Genomic DNA, 20,957 nt, shown 5'->3' with positions numbered 1-20,957 from the left:
ACACTTTTATTATTTTTTAATTTCCACGTTCTATCACTTATTAAATATGGTATATTAAAGTTTCCCACTACAATTGTGTATTTGTTTCTCCTTGTAGTTCTTTATATATTTTCTTTGTACGTTTTGAGGCTGTCCTCTGTCGTCATAGATATATGAAAATTTGGAATTACTAAATTATTAAATCTTGTGGTGAATTAAATCATTCTAGATTTTCAGAATAGTAAAACTTTTGCATTATAGTGACATTAATATGGCTGTCTAGCTTTGTCTTAATATTTTCATTGTATAGCTTTCCTTTTGTTGTCAGCCTCTTATATTTAGCTGTGTCCCTAGCAAGGAGTGTGTAGTTGCTTTTGTATTATGATTTGTTGTTAACCAGTGTGAAAAATTTCCTTTTAATTTAGTTAATTACATTGAATATTGTATTTTGTGCTTATGATAACAGTGGTACTATTTGCATTCTGTCCTTTGTTTTTTTTTTTTTTTTCTTTTTTATTTTTATTTATTTATGATAGTCACACAGAGAGAGAGAGAGAGGCAGAGACACAGGCAGAGGGAGAAGCAGGCTCCATGCACCGGGAGCCCGACGTGGGATTCGATCCTGGGTCTCCAGGATCGCGCCCTGGGCCAAAGGCAGGCGCCAAACCGCTGCGCCACCCAGGGATCCCTGTCCTTTGTTCTTTTTTCCCCCTCCTCTCTTGCTTTCTTTTGCTCTTGAGTTTGGATTTTTTTATTTTTCTGTTCCCAACTGCCAGCCCATTATTAGATGTTTTGCGTTCTTATGACTGTTCTTGTAGTGATTTCCCTACAGAATACAACATTGCATCCTTGACTTACCGAAGTGCAACATAATTTGGTACTCCAGAGAATGCAGGGATCTGAAGATGTTCATTCTCCAGTCCATCTCCCCTCAGATTATATTGAGGTGTATGTGTGGTAACTCTACTGTAGACAGTTTTTTATGTGGCCTAATTATTATTTATTTAGGTTTACCCACATGTTTTCCCTTTTATGTTACTTTTTTATTTTCTCCATATCTGCAAACTTCCATCTAGGATTATTTTCATTCTAACTGAAGAAGACATTTTAAATGTATTTCCTTTGGCTGGACCTTCCAGTGATTACTTCTCTCTGGCTTTTTGTAAAATTGTAAAATTGTAAAATTTCACTATTACTTTGAAGTATAATTTTACTTGGTACCCGTTTCTGGGTTGGTAGGTAGATTCTCAGGACTTTGAAGGTTATTCGAGAACCATTGGGCTCTACTGTTTGTGGTGAGAAGCCAACAAGTCTTATTTTTGAAGGCAGCCTCTCTCATTGGCTGCTTTAATTCCTTCTTTGTCAGAGGTTTTTTTCAGATACGCATAAGTTTGGTTTCTTTTTTGATCATATCTATTTACCTGCCAAATTCTGCATCTTGTCTTTTATCCTTGCATATATTGAGCAGTTATTTTAAAGTCTCTGCCCAATAACTATATTATGTAAACCTCTTGTTTGTTTTTTTCATGTGATTTATCTTCCTGATTGCCTGATTGTTTGTTTGCTTATTTACTTTTGTTTGGTGGCAGACACTGTCATGAAAAATTAGGGAAATATATTCTTACCTGAGATGGTGTTTTCTTCCTACAGATAGGTTTTGCTTCACTTCTGGCAGACAGCTTGGGACGCTAGAATCCACCATCACCTTAACTCAGTTTCAGGAAGTGAGACAGTTTCATGGAAGCTGAGCTTGTGTCTCTTTGAGGGCCAGTCTTCATATTTTCTCACTAACAGTTTCTCAGTCTTGGCAATATTGACATTTTTGAGCCAGATACTTCTCTGTTTTGTGTGCTCTCTTGTGCATTTTAGAATATGTAGTAGCATGCCTGGCTTCAGCCCATCAGTTGCTAGTAGAACCCTGCCCCTGCTCCCCCCCCCCACCCAATTGCTGTGACAGCTAAAAATGTTTCCGAACATGAATGAAATATTTGGGGACAAAAATCATCATATTTGAGAGCTACTGGTTTTAGGTCAAAATTTGTCTGGTCTCCCCTTGGCAGGCTGTAGAATCCAAGTTTTTATCCCAGTTGGTCTGTGAGACTGTCAAAAGGTATTATTAATTCATATCAGGTGTATGTCTAATAACAGTGTTATAATTTAAGAAGTACTTTTGATGCTTATAAAAGTAGCCTTCATTTGGCAGATGTCTAGTATGTCATTGGCAGTCTAGAAAATTCAGTTATGTGGCCCAGCTCATTCCCTGATATTAGGTAAAATATATTTCATAACAGTTAATCTGGTTTTTATTAGTGATGTTCCAAAGGTGCACTGAATTTTTTTTCAAACAAAGACAGTAGATAACTGGCTGTATAGAATTGATACAGTAATTGTTTCCTTTTCTAGGTCACCTACAATGGCTGGAGGATTGTTTGCCATGAACAGACATTATTTCAATGAACTTGGACAGTATGACAGTGGCATGGATATCTGGGGAGGAGAAAATTTAGAAATATCATTTCGGGTAATTTTTTCATGTTTAATTAGTTCTGTGTAGTAGAATATAATTTTAATCTACAATCTCATATTTTCTATAAATTCTCTTTATTTTTGTTAAATTGTCCTTAATGGATGCTACTTCATCGTGATCTGTGATGTGGATAATTATCCATCAGAGTGTGGAAAGTATTTAAGCAGGCTTATTTTATAAGAATTTTAAAAAGGGGAGGTTGTAGTGAATGGTTGGTTATAATTTCAGATGTCTAAATATGCATTTAAACTAGAGTTTGGTTCTTTGTCAGTTTATTAATCTTATTTGCTAACCCTAGACATATATTTAGGGTGATCGGATTTCCTTGATTGCTCAAGACCATCCTTGTTCATACCTGTTCTCCCAGGAAAATTATTAATAGCTACCCATTCCACTTTCAGAAGTAGCTAGCAGAATCCTTTAATATACACAAGTCCCTCAACCTTAGGAAGAAATTAATCTCTCATAATCCATCCTCCTCTCCAGCTGCTAAAGTTGGAAAGCCAGTGGTATGGGTGGGGTCTGGGACTCGCAACTATGGGGTGGAAGACAGTCTTTGTAAAGGGCAGAACGAGACCAAGGGAGAGAACTCAGACTTCTCCACAGTAGCAGATGTCCTCACTAGCCATCCCCCAGCTCCTGGGCTTCACAGTGGAACTCCATCCACCAGTACCACTGTACCACTGTGCATGTGTTGTTCTGTATTTTTGCAATGTATTGACCAAAATGTTTTTCAAAAGGTAATTTTTCCTACATAACCTTTAGAATTTTAAAGTTGAAAGAAATAATATCATTAGTTCAGTCTTATTTTGAACATAAGGTAATGGAGTCCCACAAAAACTAAAATAACCATATAAAGTAACCCAAATGGCCAAAGGCAAAAATTTAGACCAGAACAAAGATCATTTGACTCTTAATCTAGAGTTACTCTGTATATTTCATTATTTCTGTATATAAAAATGTTACAAGAAAGTACCAGGGCATCTGGGTGGCTCAGTAGTTGAGTGTCTGCCTTTGGGTCAGGTCATGATCCCAGGCTCCTAAGATCGAGTCCCACATTGGGCTTCCCCAGGGAGCCTGCTTCTCCCTCTGCCTATGTCTCTCTCTCTCTCTCATGAATAAATAAAATTTTTTTTTTAAAGAAAGTACCAGTAAACTGAAATTTAAGGACCAGCCAGTAAACATTCTTTGTCCCTAAGTCCTGAGGTTCAAATTCCTCGATCTGTTAAAACAGCAAAGTACATAGTAAGTGTGATTTTAGACATGAGGTAAAAAGAATATTCTATTGTTATAGAATTTAATTTCTTTTTAATCGTAGAGATCTGTTTTTTTAATGTACCCTTTGACTTTCTTGTATTTGCTAGTTATATAAAACATCTTGCAAAGTCTCATAAATACCTATTTAAGAAGATTAATTTCATGAAAATGTATGCATTGATTTCATAGCAATGCAAGGTAACTATTAATACATATTTTTGCTCCTGACCAGATTTGGATGTGTGGAGGTAAACTCTTCATCATCCCTTGCTCTAGAGTTGGACACATTTTCCGAAAAAGACGACCATATGGTTCTCCTGAAGGCCAGGACACCATGACACACAACTCCTTGAGGCTGGCACATGTTTGGTTGGATGAATATAAGGTGAGAGTAAGTTACTCTGTTGGAAGGGTTAGCTAGGCTGTTGCTCCTTTGTGGATGGCTCTGGCACACTTCTGTTGGGATGACGTATACTTCAGGCCATCTCTTTCTATGTTTCTTTTTCCTGTCGTTTTTGTTGTGACCCTTCTTTGAGTTTTCCAAGTGGTTACTCTATAAAAGGAAATACAGCCAATATCAGAAGACATTCTTTCTCCCTTCAGTGTCTTTGTTCCTCTGACTCCCAGAGAACGTGGCTCCTTTTCTTTGCTCCTTGGGCTTTGCTGGGTCCCAGTCCCACTACTTCCACTGTTTGCCTCTGTGTATGTAGTATTCCTTCCCATTTTCTCTTCTGCTGCACACAACTTTTGGTATTTCCTTTGCAACATCTTTATTGAGGTCTAATTCACAAAGCATTTTATCAGCCCCAAAAAGAAACTCTATATCCTTCAACCATCACCCCCTCATCTCCCGCAGCCCTAGACAACCACTGATCTACTTCCTGACTCTCTAGATTTGCCTATTCTGGACATTTCCTACAAATGGAGTCCTATAACACATGGTCTTTTGTTACCATCTTAGTAATAAATAAGCATGATGTTTTCGGGTTCATCCATATTGTGCCATTTAGTATTATTTCTTTCTTTTTTATTGCCAAATAATATTCCATTGTGTGAATTGCACATTTTAACCATTCATGAGTTATGAAAATGCTGCTGTGAACATTTGTGTACAATTAATTTGTGTACAATTAATTTGTGTACAATTAATTTTTTTAAATGAACATTTGAGTGTGTACTGTATACCAAGCTCTGAGGTTTTGGGAGATGCAGATGCACAGTGATGACCCCCCCGCCCCAATGCAGTAAATGGGAGTTGAGGTATGTGCCATGTGCTGTGGGCATAACGAGAACAGAGCAGATCACTGCTTGGGGAATAGAAGTAGGGGCTCATGGTCATGCTTCTGCCACACTGCATGTCTCTTCCCTTGCTCTCCATGTTCCTCAGCTTTGAGTCACATTATCTCACAGCAGCTCTCAAAAAGTGGTTCATAGGTCCATGTAAATCCTGGCTCCCGTTTTAGGAGGTTTGCCAGGTCAAAGCTGTTTTCACAGTCCAGTTAATACAGTATTAGCCATTTTCACCATGTTGACTTTGCACTGATGCTGCAAAAGCACTTTGAGTAATAGAAATAGTTGCGTTAAATCTCAGTGTGCTCAGAATGCTGTGAAACGCTTGAATCAGTCTACCAAAAGCACTTTTCACTTACACCGAAAGAAATACAGTGCTTGTTTTAGGAGAAAACGTGCGCAGTTGAGTTGTGAGATAAACTGGTCACTTTTCTCCAAAGAACACTTTTTATGTAAAAGAATGACTCACAAAGCATGGTTATTTATATTTGGATATTTGGCAGATATTCTCAGAAGTGAACCAACTGAGCCCTCTCTCTTCAACTGATAACATTTGTTTCAGGTGGAAAACTTGTATCCATCCCTTTGAGTTTGATGACTTCCAGTACTTACGGGCTTTTCTGATGAGATTAGGAATATTTATGAATATAATTTTTGATATTATAGAGTGAAATTTGTCAATATTTGGAACTTCACAACCCAGTGGAGCAGTATTTTCCAAATGACTAATCATGGGTGGTATTCAAATCGTGGATAGGTAAAAGATCCATTCAAAGAGCAAGATAGAGCAGCAAGATAGAGCAGTAGAGTTTAATGCAACGGTACAAAAAGCTCAATCATATGATTTAAGGGTTTGCTACAATGTGGAATATGAAATTTTACTGTTTTGGTAAAATACCAAAAAAGGGGGGCGCCTAGGTTCCTCAGTTGGTTAAGCATCTATCTTCAGCTCAGGTCATGATCTCAGGGTCCTGGAATTGAGCCCGACATTGGGCTCCCTGCTCACCAGGGAAGGAGTCTGCTTCTCCTTCTTCCTCTGCTGTTCCCCCTCCTTGTGCTTGCTCACTCGCTCTCCTGTCAAATAAATAACAAAATCTTTTTTAAAAAAATAAAAAAATAGCCATAATTCTCTGAAACTGCTATTAAAGTATTCCTTCCAAAAGTATTCCTTCCATTTTAAACTATATTTTTTCACTCTTATTTTTAAGAATATATTTAACCAAACAACGTATAGTAACAGGTTGAATGCAGAAATGAGAATTCAGCTGACTTCTTTGTAGCCAGACATTGAAAAGATTTGTAAAATTGTAAAGCATATCATGTCCTCACTAAATTTTTTATTGTTCAAAGCATGTTTATGTTAATAGGTAATGAGTTATTTTTAATGAATTAACAAAGTTTTAACTTTTCATATGGTATGTACCAGTGGATACAACTCACAGGAACAGACGCTTCTTGGAGTCTTCGGTAATCTTTAAGATTAGAGAGTCCTGATGGAGTCAGAGAACTGCTACCCTCATGTGTAGCCTGCTTCATTAATTCTGAGATGTTTTTACATTTTGCCATTTTTGAAATTGCGATGTATTTAAGATGTCTTAGTGTCAGTGATGGACCTAATTGCGTGAAAACTTTATGTTGATGTTTTTTGGCAACATCAAGACAACACTGGCATGAAAAATATTTTTGCTGATCCATTTTTTTCAGTTACGTCTTAGGTTATAATTGATAATCCTCATTTTTAAAAAGCTATGCTCTTGTTTTTCATTTCTCTTTTTAAAATTCAGGAGCAGTATTTTTCTTTAAGACCTGATCTGAGGACCAAAAGCTATGGAAATATCAGTGAGCGTGTTGAATTGAGGAAGAAGTTGGGTTGTAAATCATTTAAATGGTACCTGGATAATATCTACCCAGAGATGCAGATATCTGGGCCCAACGCCAAACCCCAGCAGCCCATTTTTATCAATAGAGGGCCAAAACGCCCCAAAATCCTTCAGCGTGGAAGGGTAAGAAAGTAAACTCATCCAAGTGCTTCATTAAAAGTTGTATGATATAATAAATGACGTTTTAGACTCACAGTATCCTTTTAGTGATAGACTTTAGCTTGCTTCCATTATATTCTTTTGGTGGGAACTTCCTTCACTCAGGTAGTAAGACCTTCGAAATGTTAGTATCTTCATTGTTAATATTAACATTCTTCACCTGCCAGCAGTAAACAGCACATGACTTCTGTAAGTTACGTGCTGGGTTTCAAGAAGGTGGATGTAAATGTGAATAGAACAATAAAGGTACTATAAGTGAGTATGAAACTCATTTTAAAAGACCAGTCCCCCCAAAAAAATTTTTTAAAAATTAAAAGGAAAAAAAAAAGGCCAGTTCCAAAAGGAAGACAGAAAGAGAAATGGGGGTGCTTTCTGCTGTTGAGGCCAAAGCTCTGGGAACAACTCCAGAGAGCAAGTGAAAGATCTGAGCTGCACAGAAAACCCATGACCAGCCACGTTTCTGTAGATGTTCCCTTTTGTTTCTGAAGGAATTTCTTCACAGTTCTATAAATCTTAGGGGTCTAGCCATAAAAACTATACCTTTTTCCTGAATCACTTCTTAGAATTTGCTTTCTGAAAGTATAGATGTTCTGATTGATGCTCAGTTTTCTGTACTAAGAAGGTGGTGCTCCTTAGGATCTTTCATGATGCTAAGTGTTCCCTCAGTGGCTAAAGCAAGCCTAGAACTTTCCCCTTCTTGTCCTCTTGATGAGATTAAAACAAAGTCAGAGTGTTTTCAAGTAAAAATGCGTACCAGGGTTTGTCCATATAGTTGAAGTCCTTTACATTATTCTTGCCTCGCATGTCTAAGCTCCTTTAACACTAACATTAATATTTTACCCAAACTAGATACTCTGTTGCATTTCTGGGTCTCACCTTTGCAATTTCTTTATCTTTCTTTCTTTTTTTTTTTTTTTTTTTTTCAAGATTTTTATTTATTGGGATCCCTGGGTGGCTCAGCGGTTTAGTGCCTGCCTTTGGCCCAGGGCGTGATCCTGAAGTCCCAGGATCGAGTCCCATGTCAGGCTCCCGGCATAGAGCCTGCTTCTCCCTCCTCCTGTGTCTCTGCCTCTCTCTCTCTCTCTATGTCTATCATGAATAAATAAATTTTTAAAAGTTTATAAAAAATAAAGATTTTTATTTAATTATGAGGGACACAGAGAGAGAGGCAGAGACACAGGCAGAGGGAGAAGAAGCAGGCTCCTGCAGGGAGCCTGACCTGACATGGGACTCAATCCTGGGTCTCCAGGATCAGGCCCTGGGCTGAAGGTGGTGCTAAACCGCTGAGCCACCCGAGCTGCCCACCTTTGCAATTTCTAATCTGTGTTTATCTCAGTTTAGCATGTGCATCACATTTGGTTATGCACTGTCTGGTTTGTACCTTTTTTTTTATTTCCTCAATTTCCTTTTAAGGCTCTTTAGGCCAGAGATGTTTTAGTTTCTTTCCTGCTCTGTAGCAGATTAGTAAACCTATACCTTTAGGTAGAATTTCTACTTGACATTGCTTGCATATATTGTTAAAATTGCCTGTAACCTTGAAGTCTATTGTGATACCCTTATGTACTGAAGCTAGAATTTAGGAATAAAATGCTTATATATTTATGACCTTTGATATTCAGAGCTTGGAATAGTATTTTCACATTTCATCTAAAACCACTTTATCTAACATTCTAAGATGTCTTCTGAGAAGAGCATTCTCTCATTTTACAGCTCTATCACCTCCAGACTAACAAGTGTCTGGTGGCCCAGGGCCGCCCAAGTCAGAAAGGAGGCCTGGTGGTGCTTAAAGCGTGTGACTACAGTGACCCAACTCAGGTGAGTGATGCCTCTGGGCTCAGCCAGTCCTGGAAAGTGTCCTTCAGTGAAGGGAACTTGCTGGCAGTCCTGAAGGAGGAGGGCAGAGAAGACTGAAGATTTTAATCGCACTTTCCTTAGATGATATGGGTTAAGTTGGAAAAGACTTTAGAGCTCATGTAATACAACTATTTTTGTCTCCTTTGTATATTTTTTCCTACCTTTGCTCAATGTTTGTAACTGCGAAGTACAAATAATGCTCCTAACAATGAATCAAAAGCTCATTGAAGGTTAGGAGTGGCAAAGGAAGTATAGTGTCCCTCTGGGCAAGAATATTAATGCTACAGTAGATAAGTTATCTTTTGTAGAGTTTTCTCTAAAATCAAATTTCTCTGAGTCTTAGTCCATCGGAAGAAACTACAACAAAATAATCGGTTCATTTCATTCGCATAATGTTTGTATTCTCATAACCTTTTCAGTGGTGTTAAAGTAGACCTAAAAATAAGCCAAAAACTTGCATGAGTTTGGAACTGTAATTTGAGACTACTTGTATCTGATAACAGTAGTCTAACCTCCTAGATATAGAACCTCAAGCCTGTAGAACCTCAGTGCTAAGTACATCACAGGGAGGTGATTTTCATTTCCATTTGAGTGGTGGAGATTGTGTCACTCAAGACTAAAAAGGATGGGTAGCCTGTGTCCTCTGAAATTTCATAGAAGACTTTTTATTTCTAGCAGAGCTTGCACAGTATGGAAGGTGTTGTCCACACTGGAAAATAGGATTTAAAAGGGGTCTTGTGCTGTGTCTGGGTATGAGAGGTGTCATACCCAGGTGTCTGGAGGGTCTTGGGCACTGGGGTGTTCAATTGTAATGATGCTTCAGTGGCTTATGTCACAATGGGATGAGGTCACTGAGATTTCTTCCAGAAAATGGAAGAGATTTGAGGAGATGGAATTACATTCTCCTGTTTCTACTGTGTTGGGATCATGCAGACTTGTCCTGATGGCGGTAGCCACATGTGGCTCCCATGTTGGACAACACAGGTTATAAAACATTAGCATCATTGCAGAAAATTCTATTCATGGAACTCTTCATGTTAATGGAGAGAGCACACATACATTTTGGGCCTGGAGGTAAAAATACTAATGAGTAAAATAATTCAGAAACAAAATTTAGTGATGGTACCAATTGGAGAGTAAGCTCTTCATTGCACTTGTCCTGCTCAGCCGATTTTAGGCCACAGAGAAGACTATCCTGCAAGATCTGTGCATCTAGAGAAAACCTGCTTCTGGGCCCACAGAGGAAATGATCCCAGCCCAAATGCTGTGGGGGATGATCTGGGATTAGAGTATAACGTCCCCTAGGACAATGTGATATACTAGCTCCTGCACAGCAGCGCTGCCCAGCAGATGAGGGACGTCTGACAGGGATGCCTGTGAGTTCCTGTCTGCAGAAGGCCAAGCCCGCAGGCCCATCTAGGGATGCAGACCACTGTAGGATTGTGAAATCCTAGAATTAGAAAATGTCTACAATTGTGTGCTCAGTTAATTCAGTCAGTTACATTAAGTTCAAAGAACAAGTTAACCATTGTTTTGGTTTCTTCCTGGGACTGCACTTCTTTTTCCTGTGTTTGTTCATTCCTTCCATTTTCAGATAAGCATGTAACTCAGGTTCGTTGATCTTTCCCTGCTTTATGCAACCATGTAGAATAACCCCATTCTTCTTCCACAGATACGTGACCTGTGCTACATCTGAATTTCAAAATCTAAAGCAGAACCTGGATCTTTGATTTTGATCTTTGATTTTCTTCCTTAGATTTGGATTTATAACGAAGAGCACGAGTTGGTTTTAAATAACCTCCTTTGCCTGGATATGTCAGAAACTCGCTCGTCAGACCCACCACGACTCATGAAGTGCCACGGGTCAGGAGGATCCCAGCAGTGGACCTTTGGGGTGAGGAGCTTGCTAGTGAGAATGGGAGTGAGGAAGCAGACAGAGCTAAGTGTGGCAAGTGCAGTCCTGGTCCCCCTTGTAGAAGTTCATTCTGAGTTTGTAGTATCCCTTAAGCAAGCAAAACATCTGAAATAGTCCACACCTCACCTGCATTTCTTCTCTACTACATTATGGCAGTAAGTTTTTTTTAAGTTAAAGCAATTAACTGGTATATTTTTCTTGCTACCTTTTTTCAGAAGAGTAATCGGCTATACCAGGTGTCCGTTGGACAGTGCCTGAAAGTGGTCGATCCACTGAGTCACAAAGGCTACGTTGCGATGGCAATCTGTGATGGCTCCTCATCACAACAGTGGCATCTGGAAAGCTAAAGTGGACGCTATGGCTAGCATGGCAATTCCTCAGTGTTCACCTCATCTGTGAGCTATGAGGCTTGAGAAGTTGCTGGTACAAGAAAATCCCTGATTTCCTGCTTAAATAGAACCATTTTTGAGTGGATGAGATGACAGATATACTAGAGACTGGAGCACAGAGTGATCATCAGAAAATGAGGAAATCTGATTTACCAAGACATTAACATCATTTCTGAGCTGCTAAGGAATTTCTTGCTTATGGTAAGAAAGTAGACTACAATTTTAACTCTATAAAGGGTCAGGTTTGGACAGGACAAACCCAGGAGATTGACATTTCTGTTCACACTTATTTATGCTTTTTAATCCCTTTAATAATAGAATGGCATTTGTCTGATCAGGAACTTGTCATGGTTTCCTTTTTTAGAAGGACTTCATAGGAAACAAATTTTTTTACTTCAATTATCATGTCCAAAATAATTTCAAACAAACTGAATCCACATTACTTTTAACTTCAGAAGGCCTCATTTATAAGATTATATATTTAAGAGGCAGTTAACTATTATAAATTATTTTGGTGAAATATGGTACTATCGACATTTAAAATAAAGGATCCTTTTGATGATTTACATGGGACTTTTTGTCTGCTTTTCTTGTGTTGGGGTTTCTGATCTGCGTTGTGCTGTGTGTCATATGGTGAACAGGATACTTGGTTCGGCTAATGAACCAATAAGCGAGGGCACAGCACCATTCTTTAGCTTGAACTGTGTGAATTTGACACTGAATGTCTGTAAATTCACTAAAGCTGGCATTTAGGTATAGAGGTCAGGATCGCAGAAGATAGATCTCAGACCACCAAAAAACCCACTAGTACTGATAAATTAATTCAGTAAAGTCACAAGATACAAAGTCAATGTATAGAAGTCTGTTGCATTCCTATACACTAATAATGAAGCGACAAAAAGTGAAATTAAGAAAATCCCATTTACAATTGCACCCAAAACAATAAACTTAACCAAAGAGATAAAAGACCTGTACTCTGAAAATTATAAAACACAAAGTTCAAAATGATCCAAAGAAGTGGAAAGACATCCCATGCTCATGGATTGGAAGAACAAATATTAAAATATCCATACTGCCTCAAGCAATCTACAGATTTAATGCAATCTTTTTTATCAAAATAACCAAAGCATTTGTCACAGAACTAGAAAAAACAATCCTAAAATTTGTATGGAACTATAAAAGACCACATATAACCAAAACACTCTTGAAAAAATCGAAAGGCATCACAATTCTAGATTTTAAGTTCTATTACAAGTGGTAGTAATTAAAACAATATGGTACTGGCATAAAAATAGACACATAGATCAATGGAAGAGAAAAGAAAACACAGAAGTAAACCTACAATTATATGGGAAATTAATCTTCAACAAAGTAGGAATAAATATAATAATGGGAAAAAGTCTTTTCCTCAAATGGTGTTGGGGAAACTGGTCAGCTACAGGCAAAAGAATGCAACTGGACCACTTTCTTTCATAATATACAAAAATAAAGTCAAAGTAGATTAAAGACCTAAGTATATAATCATTTTACAGCTATAGGTCTAGGTCTAGAACCATAAAAATCCTTGAAGAGAGCATAGGCAGTAATTTCTCTGACATTGGTCATAATATTTTTATAGCTACAGTCTGCTGAGGCCAAGGAATTAAAGTAAAAAATTGTGACTACATCAAAATAAAAGGTTTCTGCACAGCAAAAGAAATAAAAGGCAAGTTACAGAATAGGAGAAGATATTTGCAAATAACATATCCGATAAAGCATTAGTACTCAGAATATATAAAGAACTTAACATCAAGAAACAATGCAATTAAAAATGGGCAGAAGACACATTCTTCCAAAGAAGACATCCAGCCAGCCAATGGACACATGAAAAGAAGCTCAACATCACTCATCAAGGAAATGCAAATCAAAACCGCAATGAGGAAAAAAAAAAAAAAAAAAAAAAAACGAGCTATCACTTCACACCTGTCAGTATTGCTAATACCAAAAATAACAAAACGACAAATGTTTGTGAGGATGTGCTCTTGCACTATTGATTGGAATGCAAACTGGTGCAGCCACTGTGGAAAATAGTATGGACGGTTCCTCCATAAAACTTCCTCCATTAAACTACCCTGTGATCCAGTAATCACACTACTGGGTATTTACCCAAAAATATAAAAACAATTCAGAGATACATGTACCCCTATGTTTACTGCATTATTTATAATTGCCAAACTATGGAAGCAGCCCAAGTGTCCACTAAGAGATGAATTAAAAAGATGTGTGTGTGTATATATAACAAAGTTTATACACACACATACAATGAAATATTATTCAGCCATTAAGAAAATGAAATCTTTGTAAAAAAAAAAAAAAAGAAAAAATGAAATCTTGCCATTTACAACAACATGTAGAGCTAGAGAATATAATGCTAAGTGAAAAAAGTCCAGAGGGATACCTGGATGGCTTAGTGGTTGAGCATCTACCTTCGGCTCAGGTCCTGATCCTGGGATCTAGAATCGAGTTCTGCATCGGGCTCCTTGCAGGGAGCCTGCTTCTCCCGCTGCCTATGTCTCTGCCCCCGCCCCCCTCTCTCTGTCTCTCATGAATAAATCTTTAAAAAGTCCAGAGAAAGATATGTGATATGATCTCACTTATATGGAATTTAAAAACAAATGAGCAAAGGAAAAAAGCCAAACCAAGAAACAGACTCTTAATACAGAGAACATGATTTTTCATAATGAACATAATTTACAACTGTAGTAAAATTTCAATATACCTCTCAATAATTGATGAAATAAAGTAGAAAAAAATCAGGTAGGATATAGAAGGCTTGATGATACTGTCCTCCAACTTGACATGATTATCAATCATGGAACATTCTACCTGACAAGACCAGATGGAATAATGCCTTCTTTTCAATTACACATGAAACGTAGATAGGTCACAAGATAGGTCATGTTCTGAGATGTTCTCAATAAATTCATACAAATCCAACTTGTGCAAATTATATTAGAAACCAACAGTAATGGAAGTCAATAACATACCTGGAAAATCTTCAAATATTTGAAAAATCTACCAGTAACACATTTTCTAATATCCTGCAGGTCAAAGGAGTTATAAAGCTGTTTGAACTGACTGAAAATGAAAATATAACCGACCAAAGACTGAAGGGTGCAGCTAGCAGAAAAGGATAAAAGCTTAATTAAAGTCAATGACTTAAGCTTCCACCTTAAAATAGAAAAAGGAAACAAGAAGAGCAAAGAAACAATTAAATGTCAGAATAGAAATGGATGAAATAGAAAACAAAAATAGAAAAAAATCAAAGCTGGATCATGAACATCACCGAAGTGAAACAAATGTAAAGATACCCATGAAGAATATTATTAAGGGGCACATGGGTGGCTCAGCGGCTGAGCATCTGCCTTTGGTTCAGGTCGTGGTCCCGGGATCCTGGGATCAAGTCCCACATCGGACTCCCTGCATGGAGCTTGCTTCTCCCTCTGCCTGGGTCTCTGCCTCTGTGTCTCTCATAAATAAAATCTTTTAAAAAATTAAAATTAGAAATACCATATAAAATTAGAAATACCAAATTAGAATCTAGTAATTCCACTACTGGGTATTCACCCAAAGAAAACAAAACCACTAATTCAAAAAGGTATATTCTCCTCTATGTTTATTGCAATATTATTTACAATAGCCAGGATATGGAAGCAGCCCAAGTGTCCATCAATAGATGAATGGATAAAGATGTGCATGTATATACAATAGAATATTACTCAGCCATAAAAAAAAAAAAGAATGAGATCTTTCCATTTGTGAGAACAAGAATAGTCCTAGAGGATACTATGCTGTGAAATCCGAGAAATACCACGATTTCACTTTTATATGGAATCTAAAACAATGAAGAAACAAAGCAGAAACAGACCCATTAAAAAAAGAAAATAGAACTAATAGTTTCCAGAGAAGAGGGAGGTTGTAGGGGATGGGCAAAATGGGTGGAGTGTGGGAGGTACAGGCTTTCAGTTACGGAATGAGTGAGTCATGAGGATGAAAGGTACAGCGTAGGGAACATAGCCAGTGGTCTTGTCACGGCCTTTTATGGTGACAGATAGGACTCTGCCTGTGGTGAGCATAGTCTAATGTACAGACTTGTCCAAGTCGCTGTGTTACACACCTGTAATGTAACATTGTGTGTCAACTATACCTCATTTTAAGAAATAAAAGTAACGGGATCCCTGGGTGGCGCAGCGGTTTGGCGCCTGCCTTTGGCCCGGGGCGCGATCCTGGAGACCCGGGATCGAATCCCACATCGGGCTCCCGGTGCATGGAGCCTGCGTCTCCCTCCGCCTGTGTCTCTGTCTCTCTCTATCATAAATAAATAAAAATTAAAAAAAAAAAAAAGAAAGAAAAGTAACTATAAAACTGACAAACCTCTGGATGCCTGAGTGGCTCAGTGGTTGGGCATCTGCCTTCAGCTCAGGTCGTGATCCCGGGGTCCTGGGATCGAGTCCCACATCGGGCTCCCTGCATGGAGCCTGCTTCTCCCTCTACCTGTGTCTCTGCCTCTCTCTTTCTGTGTCCCTCATGAATAAATAAATAGAATCTTTAAAAAACAAACTGACAAACCTCATCAAAAACCAACCAAAAACAGACATGAATTATCCACATCAGGAATGAGAGTGGTAACATCACTAGAGATTCTACAGATGTTAAAAAGGATTGGATGAAAAAGCAATGGAAACTATCATTCGTTGCTGGTGGGAATGTAAAATGGTGCAGCCACTTCTGAAGGACTTTGGCAGTTTCTTATGAAACCAAACCTACACTTACCTGATGGTCCAGCAACTGAGTTTCTGCGTACTGTATGATTCCACCTCTGTGACATTCTGGAAAAGGGAAAACCATGGAGACAGTAAAAGATCAGTGGTTGCCACGGGTCAGGGGAGGGAGAGGGGAATAGAGCAGAGAGGATTTTTAGGGCAATAAAACTATTATGTATGACACTATAATGGTGGGTATAAGTCATACGTCAGTCAAAAGCCATTGACTATACAAAACCAAGAGTGAAAAAAAAATTAAAAAAAAAAAAAAGCCAAGAGTGAACCTTAATGTAAACTCTGGACTTTGGGTGATGATAGGATACAGGTTTATCAAATTTTTTTTTTTTTTAGGTTTATCAGTTTTAACAAAAGTATCACTCTGACGTGGAAGATGCTCAGTTTTGCAGCCAGGGGATAACTATGACCAAGTTTATGCCAGTAAATTTGATGGTTTAAATAAAACGGGCAGATACTGGAAATAAATTACCCAGCTTCTCTGAAGAAATAGACAACCTGAATAGCCTTACAGCTATTAAATAAATTCAATTTGTAGTTTAAAAACCTTTCCACAAGAGAACTCCAGGCACAGATGGTTTCACGAATGAATTTGATCAAACAGTGGAGAAAAAATTATACCAATGTTATACCACCACTTCTAGAAAACTTGTATAAATTTTTGATATTATGAGCAAGACTTAACTATTCATTTAGCAATGAATACACCAGAAAACTTAAGAGCAATATCCTTCATAAATATAGAAGCAAAATTTCCTTATAAAATACTAGCAAGTCAAACCCAGCAGTATGTAAAAAGGATGATACATTATGAACCAGTGGGTTTTATCCCAGGAACACAAGGTTCCTTTCACATAAGAAAATCAATGTAGTTTATGATGTTAATACAGGAGAAAAGGCATATGATCTTGCAGAAGAACATTTGACAGGAATCAACACCTATTTACAAAAAGAACTTAGCAAACTAGGAAAAGTCTTCAACCTTATAAAAGGCATCTATGAAAAAAACTAGGTGGGCTCATATTAAAAAACAAGTGCCTGGGTGGCTCATTGGGTTAAATATATGCCTTTAGCTTAGGTCACCATCCCAGGGTTCTGGGACTGAGCCCCACATCAGGCTTCCTGCGAGGATGGGGGAGATTGGGGGGTGGGGGTGTCTGTTTGCCCCTCCCCCCACTCATGCTGCCTCACTATCATAAATAAATCTTAAAAAGAAACCTGGATTTGGAACAAACCAAGGATGCCTGTCTTTACGACTTCCATTCAACATTTTTAGTGAAGGTGTTAGCCAGTGCAGCAGGCAATTAAATAGTGTATTCACTGAAAAATAAAAGTGTATTTGCAGACCATAATCAACATTAGAAAGTCATAGGGAGTTTTCAAAAATACTACTAAACACAGGGAGTCTATCAGGACCACAAAATAAAAGGTAAACATACGATTGTACTTCTATACAAATGAACAGTTTAAAATGGGAAAAAGATGGTTATTGTAATTGCAATTTACAATAGCATAAAAAACATGAAAGTGTAAGAGTTGAGGGACGTCCGGGGGGCTCAGGGGTTGAGCATCGGCCTTCAGCTCAGGACGTGACCTCGGGGTCCCGGGATGGAGTCCTGCATCGGGCTCCCCACAAGGAGCCTCCCTCAGCCTGTGTCTCTGCCTCTGTCTCTCATGAATAAATGTTCAAAAAGAAAGAAAGAAAAAGAAAGAAGAAAAGAAAGAAGAAAGAAGGAAGGAAAGAAAGAAAAAAGAAAGAAAAGAAGGAAAAGAAAGAAAAAAGAAAGAAGGAGAGAAGGAAAAGAAAGAAAGAGGAAAGAAATGAAAGAAAAAGGAAAGAAAGGAAAGAAGAAAGAAAAGAAAGAAAGGAAAGAAAGAAAAGAAAGAAAGGAAAGAAAGGAAGGAAAGAAAGAAAGAAAAAGAAAGGAAAAGAAAGAAAGAAAAGAAAGAGAAAGAAAGAAAAAGGAAGGAAGGAAAGAGAAAGAAAGAAGAAAGAAAGAAAAAGAAAGAAAGAGAAAGAAAGAAAAAGAAGAAAAGAAGGAAAAGAAAGAAAAAGAGAAAAAGAAAGAAAGAAGAAAAGAAAAATTAAGAAGAAAGAAAAGAAAAGAAAGAAAAGAAAGAAAGAAAGAAGAGAAAGAAAGAAAGAAAGAAAAAGAAAGAAAGAAAGAAAGAAAAAGAAAGAAAGAAAAAGAAAGAAAGAAAAAAAAAAAGGAAAGAAAAAGAAAAGGCGTTTCAGGGTCCTCGTCAGGAGGCAAACGCAGCCCGAAGCGCAGCGGCGCCCTGGCACCTGCCGCCGCGGAGCCGAGCGGAGCCGACAGCCGGACCCAGCCGCGGTGGCGGTTTCAAGGTCATGAAGCCACAAGGTAGCTTCCGTCCCTGACACGGCGAAGGGGAGCGCGCCCTGTGAGGCCGGTGTCCCGGAGGAGGAGCCCCGAGCGGGCGGCGGCGGCCGCGGACCCACAGCGAGGGGCCCAGGCCGGGAGGGCGCGCCGCGCGGGTCGCAGGGGAGGGGAGCGCCCCGGGAGCCCGCCCCGCCCCGCCCCGCCCTCGCGCCTGCGCTCCCCGCGGCCCCTCCCGACGGGGCCCGTCGGGACCGAAACGCCCCTAGCGCTGCGGTCGCTGGAGGGGCCCGGCGCGTCGGGGGCTCCGGGCCCGAAATGGGGATAAAGACCAAATGTCCACCGCTTACGACAGCCTCAGGGTGGCCGTCGACCCCTAAGCGCAGAGCGCCGCGCAAGTCGGGGGCGCACGCAGGGAGCCCCAAGCGCCGGGCCCCACTGGGTGCTCAGCCCGTCGGATGAACACGTCTCCCGGGCCGAGGCCCTCGCGCCCGCAGGCCCCGCTGCCCCCGCTCCCCCCGCTCGGGGTCCCAGGGCAGCCCCGGGCTCCGCCTCCCGGGACCTGGCCCGCGCGTGTCCCCGGGCGCCCTCGGGCCAAGCCGCTCGCTCCCCCACTCTGGGCGGCGCTTCTCCTGCCCTCCGCTTACGGCCGGGCTGCCCGGCTCGGGCAAGGGGCGGCAGGCGCGGTGACCGCGGGGCGCGGGGGCCCGGGGCCGCGGGCGCCGCTCCCAGTCGGGGGCAGACGGGGGCGGAAGCCGCAGGAGGGCGGCGGAGTCAAAGTCCGCCCCGCGGAGCCACACGACGGTCGCGCGGCGGGCACGAGCCGGGGGACGCTGAGTAACAGGGAGTGACCATTTAAAGCCGAATTTGACTCAGAAGTGTGGCAGGGCTCAGGCAGGCATTAGAAATTTTAAAAATACGCTTGAGAAATTAGGAATGAAACACAGGGTGAAGGGCAGCCCGGGGGGCTCGGCGGTTCAGCGCCGCCTTCAGCCAGGGCGCGACCCCGGGGTCCCGGACCGAGTCCCGCGTCGGGCTCTCTGCGTGGAGCCTGCTGCTCCCTCCGCCGGTGTCTCGGCCTCTCTGTGTCTCTCAGGAATAAAAAAAAAACAAACAAAAAAACAAAAAAAAAAAAAAAAAAAACACGGTGAAGAAACATTACCCATAATGCCTTGAAAGGAAAAAGAGTTTGACAGGAAGGAAAATTCTAAGTCAAAAGGACATGAGAAAAGTTCTCCCGTCCAGGAGGAAGTGGCAGGATCTGGGCTTGGCCAGCCCCAGGCTGGCAGGGGCCGCAGGGCGGCTTCCCGGGAAACGCTGCGGAGGAGCCGGGGAGGGGAGGCCGCGGCGGACGCCGCTGCTCGGGGCTCGTCCTCAGGCACAGCTGACGCCCTGAGACCCGCGGGAACAAGGCCGCGGCGACAGCAGGTTCCAGGGAGGATCACACGGGCCGGCACCGCGGGGTCCCCCAAGGCCGTAGCCCAGCCACCGACCCAACCGGCCTCTCCCCGGCGCGTGCCCGTTGTGTGCGCTCCGCGGGGCGGACTTTCACTCCGTCGTCCCCCTGTCGCTTCCACCCTCTTGTGTCCCCGACTGGGAGCGGCGCCCCGGGAGCAGGTGGCAGGCGCCAGGCCGCGGGCCCCCGCCGCCCTCATTCAGTTGAGCGGCGACTCTGGATTTTGGCTCAGGTCGCGAACCCGGGGGCAGGCTCCGCGCTCAGCAGGGAGTGTGCTTGGGAGTCACTCCCTGCCCCCACCAGCGTGCTCCCTGCCAAAATAAGAATTAAATTAAATAAATGAATACAGTTCGTCCTAAAAATGTGTAAAGAACGAGCTTTGAAAAGAAGAAACTGATCCTCAGTGCGGCCAGAATAAAGTCTGCCAAACGCCTGAAAGGAACGCAACACAATTCAGCGCTCAACAGCATAGAAGCACAAATTCTGGAATCCGAGAAAAATTGCCAGACATGGAAAAGGCAGAAGATGTGACCTGTCACCAGGAGTAAAGATCCATCAGTGAAGTGGGCCCAGAAGTAGGTGACAGGAGTAGCAGGTGGCGATACTGGAAGCTCGGTGTGCTGACTGAAATTTCTAGGAAAACTGTAGCGTCACGAGGAACGAAGCTGTCAAACCAAAGTTGCCAAGGCCACGCACACAGGGCGGACCTGAGCTCCTGTCACCACAGGCGGGGCCGCGGCGGGGCTCGAGCGGGCACGGCCTCCCCGGCCTCGCTCCTCCCCAACACCCTCCAGGGCCTGTCTTCCCCTCCTCCGGGCTTAACGTGGCTATTTTCGTTCAAACACTCACACAGCTGTTGTAGTCACGCTGAGGCGCCAAGCGTCCGTTTGTCCCGGGGGTCCGGGCCGCGGGCCTCGGGGGAGGCCCGGCGGAGGGACGCCCACGCCTCCGCCGTCCCCTTCGCGCGGCAGGACCCCGGGGGCCTCGGTGCCGCGGGCCGGGCCACGGCGGCGCACGCACCGCGCGTCACCCCGGCCCGCGTCACCACGGCCCACGTCACCACGGCCGTGACCCCAGGCCGCGCGGAGGAGCCAC

The 20,957-nt window shown here is 41.6% G+C and overlaps 1 protein-coding gene and 1 long non-coding RNA gene across 5 annotated transcripts in view; one reads left to right on the top strand and one right to left on the bottom strand.

Annotated features, from left to right (window-relative positions):
* The window catches only part of GALNT11 (polypeptide N-acetylgalactosaminyltransferase 11), a 51,116-nt gene extending 39,300 nt beyond the window's left edge, over positions 1-11,816 (top strand). For all 4 annotated transcript variants that reach the window (XM_041751797.1, XM_041751800.1, XM_041751799.1 and 1 more), the window contains exons 7-12: positions 2,383-2,500; positions 3,996-4,148; positions 6,838-7,056; positions 8,803-8,907; positions 10,703-10,840; positions 11,077-11,816. In XM_041751797.1, the coding sequence (XP_041607731.1) occupies positions 2,383-2,500; positions 3,996-4,148; positions 6,838-7,056; positions 8,803-8,907; positions 10,703-10,840; positions 11,077-11,208 (865 nt within the window). In that variant the 3' untranslated portion in view covers positions 11,209-11,816. The remainder of the gene's footprint in view (positions 1-2,382; positions 2,501-3,995; positions 4,149-6,837; positions 7,057-8,802; positions 8,908-10,702; positions 10,841-11,076) is intronic.
* LOC121489168 lies at positions 5,850-20,671 on the bottom strand. Its single transcript, XR_005987290.1, has 4 exons — positions 20,395-20,671; positions 16,063-16,118; positions 7,128-7,252; positions 5,850-6,127 (listed from the first exon to the last, which is right to left on the bottom strand). It is a non-coding gene; the product is annotated as an uncharacterized LOC121489168 (long non-coding RNA).
* Between the last annotated feature and the right edge of the window lie 286 nt (positions 20,672-20,957).

The sequence above is a fragment of the Vulpes lagopus genome, chromosome 4 (genome assembly GCF_018345385.1).
Source record: "Vulpes lagopus strain Blue_001 chromosome 4, ASM1834538v1, whole genome shotgun sequence".
NCBI classification, from domain to species: Eukaryota; Metazoa; Chordata; class Mammalia; order Carnivora; family Canidae; genus Vulpes; species Vulpes lagopus.
Note: the sequence above shows the minus strand (reverse complement) of the source record. Positions and strands in the feature narration are given on the sequence as shown.